At 39.8% G+C, this 15474-nt stretch overlaps 1 protein-coding gene across 6 annotated transcripts in view; it reads right to left on the reverse strand.

The window, feature by feature from the left end:
- Positions 1-15474, reverse strand: part of cmss1 (cms1 ribosomal small subunit homolog) — a 366499-nt gene that overhangs the window by 108833 nt on the left and 242192 nt on the right. Inside the window, exon 1 of one of the 6 annotated variants that reach the window (XM_060833695.1) lies at positions 3126-3632. The exons of the other annotated variants lie outside the window; for them this stretch is intronic. Within the exon in view, the coding sequence (XP_060689678.1) occupies positions 3126-3159 (34 nt within the window). The 5' untranslated portion in view covers positions 3160-3632. Of the gene's footprint in view, positions 1-3125; positions 3633-15474 lie in introns of those variants that run through there. 6 annotated transcript variants of the gene reach the window in all.

Here is a 15474-nt window from a genome sequence, read left to right on the forward strand (position 1 = left end):
GGGGAGCCCAAAACTTGAGGGGGAGAGGGAAAAGATATAAAGGGAACCTAAAGGGCAACTTTTTTTTAAGTACAGGGTGCTGTGTGTATGGAATGAGCTGCCAGAGGAAGTGGTGGAGGCTGGCACAATTACAACATTTTAAAGGCATCTGGATGGATATATGAATTGGAAGGGTTTAGAGGGATATGGGCCAAATTGCTGGCAAATGGAACTAGATTTATATGGAATATCTGGTCTGCATGGATGAGTTGGATCAAAGGATCTGTTTCCGTGCTGTACATCTCTATGACTCTATGTGGGTGTCACTGGGCAGCTCAGCACTTGTTGCCCATTCCTCAGTGTCCAGAGGACAGTTAAGTGTCAACCATATTGCTGTGGGTCTGGAGTCACATGTAGACTAGATCAGGTGATGGCAATTCCCTTCCCTAAAGGGTATTAGTGAACTAGGTGGGTTTTTCTGATGATCAACAATGGTTTTTCATGCTCACCATTAGACTCCCACTTTCAGATATTTTTGTTCAATTCAAATTCCACCATCTGCATGGTAGGATTTGAACCTGGGTCTCCAGAACAATACCAGGGTCACTGGATTAATAGTCAAGTCATAATACCAGGAGGCCATTGCTTCCCAATGCAGATGGAAGATGGTGGTTAGGATGCTGAGTGAAAGAACTGCTTTGTCCTGAAAGGTGTCCAATTTCCTTATAGCTGCATGCATTCAGGCAAGTGGGAAGCATTCCATCACACTCCTGACTTGTGCCTTTAGGGAGTCAGGAGGTGAGCTACTCTATGCTAGAGTCTCAACCTCTGACCTCCTCTTGATGCTAAACTGTATGCATGGCCTGTTGAGTTCATTTTCTGTTCAAAGGTAACCCCTGGATGATGACAGTGGTGGAGTTCAGCAATGATAATGTCACTGAACATCTAAGTTAGATTCTTTCTTGTTGGAGATGGTCACTTATGCCACATACACGCCAGGCAATGTCACCTTCCATGAACCAGCTCTTAATGAGATGTTGTCCAGGTCATTCTGAAGATGAACACAAGCTGCTTCAACATCTGAGGATTTACACTGAACAGTTTTCAACTCGAAATAGACATCACCATTTCTAACCTCTTGATGGAAGAGAAGTTATTGATTAAGTTGCTGAAAAAAGCTGGATCTAGAATACTACCCTGAGAAACTCCTGTACTGACATGATGAGTTTGAAATGATTGACCCGCAATGAACACAGCTATCTTCTCTTTGTCCTTGATTCCCACGAGTCCAATTTTCCTTGGACGCCCGACAGTTGTGCTCTGGCAAATGCTGTCTTGATGCCAAGGTTCGTCACTCTCACCTCTGGGCACCTTGACGGAGGGTATCTCAATGTCAAGGTAGGGCTATGTATCCACAAGACTGTAGTGGATGGGAAGGTAGATTGATGAGGTTGAGGCTAAGTAGTTCTTTTCTCCTGTTACGTCTGTCACCACCTGCCACAGGCCCAGCAAACAGTTATGCCCGTGAGAACTTGACAGTATTTTTGTTGAATTCAAATTACACCATTTTCCACATCTCCAGTGACAATACCAGATCACCTCCTCCTATGTTCAATGAGTTAAAAGTCTCCTCATTAGTACCAATAGTTGGAGGCATAGGTGCTTATCTGGGGAAAGGCAAATGGAGGATTTTGGTTTTTCTGATGTTGAGTGAGGGATCAACCTTTTCTATGCTGAGTTGAAGAAATTGAGGGTGGTCTGAAAATTGCTTTAGATTAGATTACTTACAGTGTGGAAACAGGCCCTTCTGCCCAACAAGTCCACACCGACTCGCCGAAGCGCAACCCACACATACCCCTACATTTACCCCTTACCTAACACTATGGGCAATTTAGCATGGCCAATTCACCTGACCCGCACATCTTTGGACTGTGGGAGGAAACCGGAGCACCCGGATGAAACCCACGCAGACAAGGGGAGAATGTGCAAACTCCACACAGTTGCCTGAGGCGGGAATTGAACATGGGTCTCTGGCACTGTGAGGCAGCAGTGCTAACCATTATGCCACCGTGCCGCCCAAGTTTAGTTGCTTCACAACTTCTGTGAGTTGTAACTGCACCAATGTCAGAATATTCAAAGTAGTGGATATGTTGAAATGCAATAACAATCTTAGCTTCCAGTCTATTCAGACTGAAAGGCATTCCAGAGGGTGCAATTATGTGCAGAAATAAATGATGGCCTTGCCAGCAACATTTATATCCCAAGAATGAATACAAAAAGAAATCAGAGTACTGAAATTTGAACTTAGATCTATATATTAGAATCAACATCTGCATCTTAGAGCTGGATTGTTGTACCCACTGCAGAATTGAACATACCAATCTAGCAAATGGAGTACTAACAGATTACCATGTGTCAGGTGAGGTGTTAACCAGGGCCTCACACTTCCTCTCAGTTGGATATAAACGGTCCCATGGAGCAATTTTAAAAGAGGTTAGAGAACTTTTCCCTGGTGTGCTGGTCAATATGTATTTCTCAATCAACATCAAAAATAGATGACCTAATCATTGTCACATTGTTATTTGTAGGATTATGACTATTTAAATTAGTTGCTGTGTTTCCAAATTATAACACCTGCAGTTCAAAAGAACTTCATGCTTGTAATGCACTTCAAAACAATTGGCATTCATGAAAGGCAGTACTGTACATCAATGCAAATGTTTCTTTTCATGTTAATGGATATATGGTTTCTGACTATTACATGATGTATTTAGAAAAAAATTCATGCAAAGCCAAACACGCAGGTCAATAACTTCAGCAACAACATTTTAAAAATCATTGCTGTGTACCATGTGTACTGCACATGGACAAGATATAGCCTGATCTCTTCAATGCAATTAGATAGAATTGAATTGAATTTATTGTCACGTGTACCGTGGCACAGTGAAAAGCTTTGTCTTATGAGCAATACAGGCAGACCACACAGTTAAGTAGCATAGATAAGTAAATAATAGGTAAACAGCAGCAAAAACAAAAACACAGGTACAGGCAAATGTTAAGAGTTTGTGAGTCCATTCAGTATTTTAACAACAGTAGGGTAGAAACTGTTTCGAAACTGGCTGGTGTGTGTGTTCAGGCTACTATACCTTCTCCCCGATGGTAGGGGTTGTAGAAAAACATTGCCAGGGTGGGATGGATCTTTAACAATGCTGACGGCCTTTTCTTAACAGCGGGCCTGGTAGATGGATTCTATAGATGGAAGGTTGGCCCTTGTGATTGTAAAGGCAAAGTTCACCACTCTCTGTAACTGGCTCCGACCTTGAATGATACAGTTGCCATACCAGGTAGTGATATATCCAGACAGAAGGTTCTCAATAGCGCACCTCTAAAAGTTGGCAAGGGTATTCGCTTTCATGCCAAATTTCTTCAGCTGCCTGAGGAAGAGGAGACATTGTTGGGCCTTTGTAAACAGTGTGTCCACATGAAGAGTCCAAGAAAGCTTGTTGTGGATAAGCACGCCCAGGAGCTTGACAGTCCCCAGTTGTTCCACCTCTGTGCTGTTAATGTGTAGGGGGGGATATGAGTAACATCCCGCCAAAAGTAAATAATGTGTTCCTTTGTTTTGCTGGCATTGAGAGCTAGGTCGTTCTCAGTGCATCATTTTTCCAGGTCTCCAACCTGCTGTCTGTAATCTGTTTCATCGCCATCTGAAATTCGATCGACAATGGTGGTGTCATCAGCAAACTTGTAGATGGCATCAGAAAGCTTGTGAACTCCAACATATATTACAAGTACTCTATATTGCATTATAAGATTCTCCACATTAATACTTATTTGTTTTATTCCTACTTCTGTCTCTTCATCAAAAACACTTTTAAAAAGATTGTGTAGCACGTGTTTTTGAGAAGGAACAAAAAATCCTATGGATTAACAATTTTGTGCCATTTCTCTTTCCAAAATAGCACTCTAAGGTCATTCATGATTTTCTTACAGATTTCCCTTTGCTAGGTTATTTGTATTTCTATAATTATTTCCTCCTGAATATCTGTCTTTGTAGTTATTATGCTATTAATTCTGACATTAATTCAACTTCAAGAATGAAAGAGTGAGAAAACATTCTCAACTGAAACATTACTCACTGCACTACAGATGGACCTTGGGAATTCAGACATCTATTCTGAATAATGTAGAATCAACTGTGATCTAACAGTATTCAACTTTGAACTTTCATTGGAAAGGAAAGGGAAATATTTATGAGTATTTAATTTCTCTATTGCATGCTTCAAGAAGTTTGCATTATATACAGTACTGCACACCCAAGATTAGATGGACAATATCATTAACTGGATAACTTGTAGAAGGCTAACAGTATTTCTCTTTCTTTCCTTCCACCTACCTTTGGGTGTTTTTGTTTTGGAGAGGTTCCTTGATGAGAAAAACATTCTGAACAAAATTATTCTCAGCATTTCAACTAATCTAAACAGCCATCATCGAAACCCAAAATTAGACTCGGTTACAATTTTGAACAAAACTAGCTTTGTGTGTCATGCATGCATTACAATGCAATAACCCTTATTAAAATGTATATAATTTAACTTGCATTACTCAACAATCCAGGACAGTATACAGGAGTTTCATATCGATGCAACATTGGCATTAATTTCATGGTTTTCACAAGTTTTTACTCAGCATGAAGTCTCTGAACTTTGGGACACCAGTAAAGCCAATTAATTGTCATCACTGTCACAATATTCAATTCCTACCACTAGATGTAGCTAGAATGTTGTGTAAAATTACAGATGCAAAACCAAAACAAAATAATTATTTTGTATTTTAATGAGAATTAGCAATTTTCTTCCAAAAATGCTGGAAATACATAGTAGGGCTGACAAAATCCGAAAAATGAAAGCATAAGTTAACATTCCAATTTCATAGATAAAGTAGCCAAAATCTCAGAGGACTTTGGTACTGATCTCTCATTGGAGAGAGATAATTAGTGATGGTTCAACCTGAGGGTCACCATGCCTCAAGCAATGAACGAGGTTAAGAAGGAGACTCCTGCATGGTCACCTCAGTGTGGGAATTGAACCCACGCGGTTCATATCACTCTGCATTGCCAATCACCAACTAGCCAACTGAGTTAACCTTCAATTGACTGTAGCAAACTGTGGCTTAAACCTGAAATATTAATCACAAGTTCAGATGCCAATGGTTTTGCAATGTATTTCAAATATTTTTGGGTTTGATGTCAAACTATACATCATGTTAGTTTGTGAAATTAGAAACAAGTTCCGACCAACATTTTCATATTCCCCGCAAAAAACAGGACAGTCACTTTCCAACATTATAGGATTTACAGCACTTCACATAATGCCAATAATTGTTAGGTCAGTATTGTATAGATGATAATTCAGGTTGCCTCGTGGCATTTTAAAAATGATGTTGTAAAGCTAAAATGGTCAACTGCAAAAGTATGATTATAATGCCAACTTCAGTGCGAGATCCATCTTATAGTTTAGAAATTGCCAATGACTCTAATCCAAAATGACTTCACTTCGTGCTCAATGATAACAGCCGAAAAAGGCTGAACCTCAATCGATTTAATTTGATAGGATCAAAAAAAAACATAGTAAAGGCCACAACTTTCCTCTTGGCACCAAAAGTTAAATGCAGCAAAAAGAAATTATACTGATACACATCAAGTATATTTTTAAATCCTATTTGAATTCTAACTACTAGGCTCAATTGTAATTTAAATCAAAACCAGCTGAGCAGACTTTCTTCTATGAAAAAGGACACCAAAATAGACTAGTTCCAGTGGGCCGTCAAAACAATGGAATATTTTCTGTGGGTTTGGAAACCAAAGGAATAGATTCTAAATCTCATAACAATCAGTTCCTTCCTCTTTTGCCACAGTTTAACATCTGAGCTGTGCTATGACTGCCATAAACTGTCATTCCAAATCTACAATACTTAACACCAAACTAAGGAAGTTATTGCAAAACATAAGGAAAATATGAAACATAATTTTGTTATTAATGAGCAGGCACATCAACCATAACTTGCCATTTTGCACAAATGGTTGCTATAAAGATGAAGAACAACCACTGCCCACTCTCTGTCAGTCTCACTCACTCACCATCTTGCACAATAGAAAAAAATCACCTCCTTACCCTATGTTCATATTTAAACGATTACAGCTACCATTTTGTTCACCTGGAAAGTGAGAAAATTCAGCAGTTCATCCGAGTAATTCCTTAGACAACAAGTTCCTGACCTCTATATATTGAGAAGTAATGTGTACTTCAAAACTAAAATGGCAGAGTGACCCTGACATCCCTCTTCACTCTCCACAATAATTTTAGATTCAAGAGTGCCGGGGAAGAAGCAAGGAAATGGATCACTACCTGGTCTGTTCCACCTGCATTCAATAATGGAAAGAAAGAACTTCACATGACCTTAGGTTGTGCCAAAATGCTTTGCAGCCAATGCAGTATTTTTGAAATGTACTTGTAGAGCCATAGGGAAATGATGACTATTCAAAAGAAAAGTCGACAAACAAATTCTGAGCCTAGGATTTCCTGGCTATTGGGCTACCAACACAGTTAGACATTCAAAAGATCATGGAAGAGAAGCTCAGGTACCTTCCAGAGGTAATGGGCAGCAAGCAAAGTGACCCAGCATACACAGACAAAATACATGATGTACTAATTCATGGTTCTGCAGCTCAGACACAACCTTTCAGACATCCATTAAAAGTAACAGAAAGTAGAAAATGAATTTGAAACAATACTATCAAATGTGCTAAGATGACAGGACAAGGCAACATAAGTCCAAAGTTTTTTTTAAAAGCTCTCTCATGCACTTCATTTTCATAAGACAGATCATGCTCAACATCTGGTCTGGGTTATCAAGAAGAGTGGCTGAGACCGATTAAATACTTGTGGTAATGAATGAAACTTTGAAGCTAGCACTTTGTTTCTTCCATTAGACATTCATTTGTCTATTCTACCAATGTCTCCAATACTCTCTAATGTTTTGCGCAAACTATCCACTTGCATTTTGTTTCATACTTTAACAGGCCTGTTGGAACAAACAGGCATTTTGTGTAGAGATTCTCCCAATGTCAATTTCCCCAGCCTAAAGTTGCATTCAAAACCATTAAGTATAGCGAAACATTGCCAGTTTATAGTTTCCACCTAAAATGAGGAAATGTAAAAAAGGGGAAAGTTGACGTAGTCCCAGAGGACTAACGAACTGCCCTTTCATTAGAGAAAGAAAAAGGTTGTCAGTCTAATCTGAGGGCAAGATTGAGAAAGCCGTACATTCAGGGTGACCTCAGCTAGCACTAGAATTGAACCCACACTGTTGGCATCACTCTGCACCACAAACCAGCATCCAGCCAATTGAACGACCCAACGTCTGGGATTCTTGACAAAAGAACCATCTTTAAAGTCCAGTCAACAATTGGAAGTCTCCTGCATGGTTCCTACTCAACTGTCACAGACATGTTAGTATGTCAGGCATAGGGAAAGTGGCTTCCTGCTTTTCCAACAGTGATCTTGAGGTGTGTGTGTGGGTGTGTGTGTGTATATAGAAGCATACCCCGAAATGTTAGTATCTGGCGTTCAAGATGGAAGTGCCAACACAGATGTTCAACAAGTAGTGAGCTGGAGTTGCCACGTTACTGCTCTGATTCACACATCAGGAACTGTCACGGTCTAGTTTCTATCCAGCAGGTGGGAAAATGGGAAGCTGAAATAACAATGAGGTGAGATGACATAACATCAAAGACATTAATGTATGCTAACTAAGAGAATCTCTTTGTTCAACACTTTAGTTAGGAAATGGGACTTTTGGCTCTCAGTAGTAGCAAGGCCCTTTATGACGATTTCTCATGATCTTCCCACCCTTTTCACCATGGTTTGAACAGACCAACTTGGCTGCAAGTTACTACTCCACCTTCATAAATACAGCAATTGCTCTGTAATCCTTTCGCTAAGCATGAGGCACATTTTGCATTTTGGCATTTATGCTGCCAAAATGTAGCCTCAGGTATTTTAAAATTTGGCAGTTAAAAGTGACTGAAGATCATCAATCAAATTCTCTCTGATTTAGGTATTCACTTGACATCACCCAGGATTTATTCTTGATATTCACTCATCTGTCAACAGCAAAGACAGTTCAGTAAGCAACTCTAGCCAATTCAGCAACAACTTGCATTCATGTAGCACATTTTTATCATTGTTATAAATATTTAAGCTGCTTCATAGAACTGAATTTAAAAATAGTGGCACTCAACTAAGGGGAAATCTGGAGCTTGGTCAAATACAAGATTGGAGAGATAATAGAAAATGAAATAAACATATTTCAGAAGATGTTCAATTATGATCTAACTAAATCAAACCAAGTACAGTCCATCGAGTTGACAAACAAAGGAAGGGCTTTGCAGGAGGATGGCACAGCCAGCCATATCAAGTGTACATTGAGGTTAAAGGAAAAGGAGATTCATTGCAGTGCATCATGAACTAAGTGACAAAAGAGGTCATTTATTGACCTTTATTAGGGCCGTCCAAGTACAATGGCCATGGCCAGAATATTAGGGACTCCTGTGGTGCAGTGGAAGTGTTGCAAGGAGACCAGGTTAAGTTCCACTGCTCTTGAAGTGTGGAATAACATCCGTTAACAGATAGATTAGACTCTGCCCCTACCCCCCTTGTCTATAAGAACTATGAGCAGGAGTAGGTGATAAAGCGCCTTGATCTTGCTCCTCAATTTGATGTGATATTTGATATAGGGCTGACAATGGAAACCTTATACTGCCTGCGTGTGTTGTTCTGAAAGAAAGGACCAGAACCTTATTGTAGAGATTTACATGGAATGGCAGGAAGATGAACATGGATTTGGAAGACAATAACTTTATAAAGGAAAGGGAAGTTGGAAATGGAGTGACAGCTCATAAGGACAAAGGTTTGAGTGGAGTTTCAAGGAAGAGTAGAAACAGCCACGTCCAATTATTTAAAAATAACAATAAACACAAAATTGATGCAGTTTGTCTGTTTTCTGAAACGGTGCTGACTACAATGTGCACTCTTTATGTTCATATTCTAAGAGGTTGTGCTTAACTTTACCAAATTACATTAACAACAGAAGAGAGAAAGATGTATGCTGTGTAAAACAATCTTGTCAGTACATGTTTCATTTTGGCAGCAGGCTGTCCTATTGATAACTACCCTTCTGGGTATGTGAGGCCATTGACTAAGTGAAGTACTACATATGGAATGCATCAATTTAATTGGTGGGGGATGACATCAGGATTTATGAACGCATGAGGAGGATGACAGCACACTTGGAGCAACCTCTTTAACTCATTACCCTATCAAATCCAAAAGAAATCCCTTCAATATGGGATAAACCAGAACAAATACCACAACAGTACTGAAATTGAGTGTTTGTTTCTGTAGTTGATTACTTGCAGAATATTGCAATTTAGAAGTTCAGCAAACACTTTGTAAATGGGAGCTGTTTGCTAAATTTGTACCAGCATCAGCAGCAGCTTTAAACCATAATCAATAGGGTCCTATATCCTTGGCTACTCCAAATTATTTTAAATAAGAGATCAGCAGAAATACTTTCAGACAAGACAGTCAGCTTAGATGTTGAGGTTTGGTGTCAGCCTACTAATGAGTTAATTAAACGTCAGTCCCACAAATAAATTTGACCTTATTTGTACAGCTCAATTTTTTTTTTGAACAGTTGAAAAGTTATGAAAGAACTGTTCTTTTAAAAAGAAACTTTTTTGTATGATCAATAAAGGTTCATTGGTTCTATACAGAATGCAGAGTTGGTGAATGAGCTTGGAAATGCAATTGAGAGAATGTGAGGATTGCAAATGCTGAAGTTCAGAGTCAAAAAGTGTGGCACTGGAAAAGCACAGCAGGTCAGGCAGCATCTGATGGTCATCCCTGATGAAAGGCTTATGCCCGAAATGTCAACTCTCCCGCTCCTCGATGTTGCCTGACCTGCTGTGCTTTTCCACTGTCACACTTTTTGACTTGGAAAATACAATTGCTTATTGTGGAGGATTTGAGGTGCTTGGAAGTTCAGTGCAGGAGCAGAGCTTGGCATGAAATATATGGGGGATTACCTGGTGACACAGGTGGTGTGTTGGGGATGAGAACATGTGAGAGGTGAGGTCAAAGACCCTTCCTGTTTTATCATAACTGGAACAAAGTTACAGAGATGGGCTTGTTTTTAAAAAAACAGCAACAATGGCTCAGTGACTCCTTCCAACTTCTTTCCAGGGATGTCATCTCAAACGCTGTCAGCTAGGATTGACATAAAAATGATAATCATCCCTTTAGCTATTAATAGAGACACCCCTTCCCTGCCATTTAGAAGAATGAGGGGAGGATCTCATTGAAACCAAATGACATGAATATTGATGCAGTGACAAATGGTGAAAAGGATAGCCATAGATTAAAGGAGGATATTGGTCTGATCAGTGGCAATGGAATAAAATCCAGGTAAGTGTGAGGTGATGTGCAGGACAAACAAGACAAGGGAATAGCTGATGATTGGATGAACCTTGGAAAGTACCAAGGATCAGAGGGACCTCAGCAACAGGGACCCAGGTTTGATTCCAGCCTTGGGTGACTGTGTGGAGTTTGCACACTCTCCCCATATCTGCATGGGCTTCCTGCTGGTGGTCTGATATCCTCCCACAGTCCAAAAATGTACAGGTTAGATGGATTGGTCATGTTAATTTACCCATAGAGTCCAGAGTTATGCAGGTTAGCTGGATTCTGATAGACGGTTGTGGGGATAAGGTTGGGAGATGGTCTGGGTGGGATGCTCTTCAGAGGGTCACTGAGCCAAATGGTTTCTTTCTGCATGGGGATTTTACAATTCAGTGACTTTGGTGTGCAAGTACACCCATCCCTTAAGGTACCGGGACAGGTAATAAAGTGGCTAAGAAGGTATATGGGATACTTGTCTTTGTTAGCCAAAGACTAGGTTTAAAATGCAAGGAAGTTATGCTGGAACTGCATAAAAGATTGGTTAGACCAAAGCTGGAGTACTGTGTGCAGTTCTAGAATCCACATTAGTGTAGGTAAGCGAATGCACTGAAGAGGATGCAGAGGAGATTTACCAAGGTGTCGCCTGGGCTGGGGAGTGTTTGTTATGAATAGATATTGATAGACTGGGGTTGCTTTTCTTGGGGCAGAGGAGACAGAGGGGGTCATGATCGAGATGTATAAAATTATCAGGGGCATAGACCGGGTAGACAGGAAAAACTTTACCCCTTGGTTAAGGGATCTATGATCAGAGTTTTCAGATTTAAGATAAGAGGCAGGAGGTTTAGAGGGAACATGAGGAAAAGATTTTTCATCCAGGAGTGGTAGGAATCCGGAACTCACTGCCTGTAAGGGTGGTTAGAGGCCGAAACCCTCATAACATTTAGGAAGTATTGAGATGTGTGCCTGCAATGCTAAAGCACACAAGGCTATGGATAAGTGTTGGAAAATGGTAAAACTTTACCAGTCTTACCAGACCACAGTGCACCTCACTCATTACAGAGAGAGAGAGAGAGACGACTGGTGGTGGTTGTTTTAACTGAGGGTCAACATGCTTCGGACAAGGGGAAAAGTTGAGAAGGCTCTCCATTATAACCTCAGCTGGCGTGGGAATTGAACCCATGCCTTCGCAAACCACCCAACTGAGCTAACTGACCCCATGGAAAACGGGATTAGAATGGTTAGGTGGTTGTTTTGACTGGCACAGACTCAATGAGCTGAAAGTGCTTTTTGTGTACTGTAGACCTCTCTGACTCTGTAAACCTCTAACACAACTAGACAGTGTAAACACAGGAAAGATGCCCCAGATGAACTGGGGATTCCAGAACCTGGGAGTTACAGTTTATGGGCCATTTCGGACTGAGGTGAGGAGAAATGTCTTCACCCAGAGAGTGGTGAGTGTGTGGCATTCTCTACCACAGAAAGCGACTGAAGTTTAAACATTGAATGTTTTCGAGAAGGAGTTAGATGAGGCTTTTAAGGCTAAAATGATCAAAGGATATGGGGAGAAAGCAGGAACTGGGTATGGAGTTGGATGATCAGCCATGGCAGAGCAGGCATGAATGGCCTACTCCAACACACATTTTCTGGATTTCTTTGTTTCCAATACAACAGCATTTATGTTAAAAATTGAGCTTTAAAAAAACTAATTGAAAATAGGCCACAAATGATTTGATTTTGAAATAACATTGAGCATTGTATTAGGAAAGAAATGCATGTCTGATACTTGACTTTTCTCCCATTTTAGTTGAGTGGGAAGATGTTAATATTGAGAAGAAAAATAAGACACTGACATTTTTTCAATTTTATGGAACAATGCTGCTTATATCTTAAGTTCAAATACTTGAATAAATTGTTCTTGTAGTTACAGTTCCCTATGGTGCTTTCCAAATATTGAAAGACTTTTAGTATCATCTGGTTGCATCTGGCAGTTCAAGACTAGAAAATATATAGGCAGGAACTAATTGGACCATGACATTTTTTAAAGTGGCAGATTTTTAAACCAGACAAGCCGCATCTTCATGCGATATGATACAGCATTACATCATTGACTATTTTCAGCTTATTATGCCAATCAAGCCATAACTAATTAAAGATGCTTGTAAAAAGCAGAATCATTATAAAAGCTCTTTAAAACAAAACACAGCCTGAGCTAAGCCAGGCAGATTCAGAACATGCAATCTTCAAATTCTTGAATTGCCACTAATACTCTCAGATCTTTCCAGTTGGGTAAATTATAGACCTTGCTTTCATTTCAGCTTTACTTCATCACATAAGAAGTCATTTATTTTTGTGGAGCAAAAGGCAATTGAACAATTACAAGACAGTTTTTTAAAAAATTAATCTCAGTGCCAATTACAACTTTTCTTATTATACCACTGGACATTGACATTACAATATAAACAGACACTATCTGACAAAAAGGTTGCTATTCTGAAATTACTGTTGGACTGTAACACCCCACCAAGCTCCATCATGTTGTGCAATGAACTGGCATGTAATAAATAATCGGATTTTAGCTCATAGATGCATTAGACAATCTTGGCATTATAAATAATTTCCTAAAAAAAATTTTCCATAAACACTGAAAATTTGGCAAAACTTTTAATTGTAGCATGAATTGAACACACATGTTGTAAGACAGAAATTTTGCTTTGTCTTGCAGCAAATGCTTCATTTCGGCTGAGAGGGAAGTCTCAGAATTGTGTTCTTTTGACCCTGAGAACATGAGTTATCATTAGTTTGAGCTCAAGCCCCACAACACGTAATTTGCCAGTAATTCACCCACAATTAGAATTCGAAATATTTAATTGAATAGTTGGCATGAACTTTTGATTTTATCATCCGCTATTCATTTATCCAACATCCAAACAGATAGACTCCAGCAAGATGTTCTGACGGGAGTTACAGCAGCAATTCAGTGGTAGCTCTTTCACCAAATATCTGGCAGCCACGTGGAAGAACCCTGCCGAAGTTTACCACGTGGTTCGCAGAGTGAAATAATTCAAGTGTACATATTTCAAATAAAAGCAAAGTTTGTATTAAAAAATTCATGTACATTATGATGTTACAAAGAATATACAGCACAAACCTAGTCATTTAGCCAATCAGTCATGATGGCATTTATACTGCAATTGAGCCTCCTCCCATCCTTCCTCATCAAGCTCTATCAATAACAGACACAATTACCTCATTTGCTTATCTAGCTTCCTCTTAAATGCATCTGTACTATTTGCCTCAACTCCTCTCTGTGACATTAAGTTCTACATTCGCACCACTTTCTGGGTAACAAATTTTCTTCTGAATTTCCTATTCAATTTCACAGTGACTATTTTACATAGTTTACAGAACATTTAAAAACGGTTAAGAAAAACAAGGAAGATGTTCATCATAACTAAGGTGCTGTCTCAAGCAAAAACCATACTTTTAAGTTGTTCATATCATTGTTTTCTTGTTAAAGTCCTTCACTACAATATGAGCAGGTAATTTAATTAAATAATATTAAAACCACATGGTAACAATAACAGTGATAACACTGATTATAGCAGGTTATAATCAGCGATAGACTATAACAGATAATAACAGTTGTCAGTTCATTTGTTTTGGAATGAGGGTTCATTGCATAGTTATTTCGGGAAGAATCTTAAAGGGGTCTGAGAAACAAAACTTATGATGTGACATGTGGGAAAATGAGACAAAACATCTAGCGAGGCCCATCTCACTATATTGGTTATGCTTTTCGTAAGTAGTGAGGCGAGTTTCTTGCGAGATAGTGGATTGCTAATTCAGCTGGATTATTATTTATTAAACACTTTGTTGATGACCCAACTCACCTCACTAAAATTCAGCTTCCTATTTTACCAAATGTGCCAAACAAACTGGACATCAAGAAAGTTCAACATGAAAAGTAGAGCAAGTGTCTGGCAGCTCACCACTTGCACTGAAAGGCCACCATGTTGCAAACAAGCAGACTACACCTCAGGCCACAATCCATGGGGATCAGTCACATGCACCACCTGTACCCGGACATTTGCAACCAGCATGTGCCAACACCTTATGACCATCATGGCATCTATGATACAGTGGTGTGCTGCTTGAAAAACACACTCTCACATTGCAAAATGCACAGCAACTAGAAATGAAAGGTTGGAGCAGGAACACTTTGCGCACAGGGACAGACACCCAGCTCACTGATTGGACCAGGCTGCATCAAAGGGCTGCTCACTTACTCTCTTCGGACTCATTCTTTTAGCGCCCATCTGCTTAATGCATCTATACCTGTTAGTGCACTGGAGTTTCAACCAGACCCAAATGCTGTCAGTACTGTTGCACTGAGGTGTTCTTTAATGCAGACACACAGACAGGCCGCCTTTATGCTTGTCAGCAGGGATCTGTCCGGGGCTGGGGGAGGTCATCAGAGCCTTCTGTCATGTAAAAGATGTTTGCACTGTTGTAGTCAACTCTGTATTAGGTTCAGGTGTGAGTCAAGAATCTCAATCTGACATGGCAAGCTCTGCCACATTTCTTGTGCAGAAAGACAGTGGTTTGTGAAAGTGCATGATTTGATGACCTCTGTTTTATCTTAACTATCTCTTGGCCAGTTAAGCCTTTCATTTGTATCCAATGTTTCCAATGCTCATTTCTCAAAATGGAGACTTTTCTCAAAAGGGAGACCTGTGACCACAGGGATCTGTGCTAGGACCACTGTTGTTTGTGATATATATAAAAATGATTTGGAGGAAGCTATTGGTTGCCTGATTAGCAAGTTTACAGATGACACCAAGATTGGTGGAGTAGCAGATAGTGAAGGGGACTGTCAGAGAATACAGCAGGATATAGATAGATTGGAGAATTGGGCAGAGAAATGGCAGATGGAGTTCAATCCGGCCAAAGGTGAGGTGTTGCATTTTGGAAGATC

The sequence above is a fragment of the Hemiscyllium ocellatum genome, chromosome 12, assembly GCF_020745735.1.
Source record: "Hemiscyllium ocellatum isolate sHemOce1 chromosome 12, sHemOce1.pat.X.cur, whole genome shotgun sequence".
Classification (NCBI taxonomy): Eukaryota; Metazoa; Chordata; class Chondrichthyes; order Orectolobiformes; family Hemiscylliidae; genus Hemiscyllium; species Hemiscyllium ocellatum.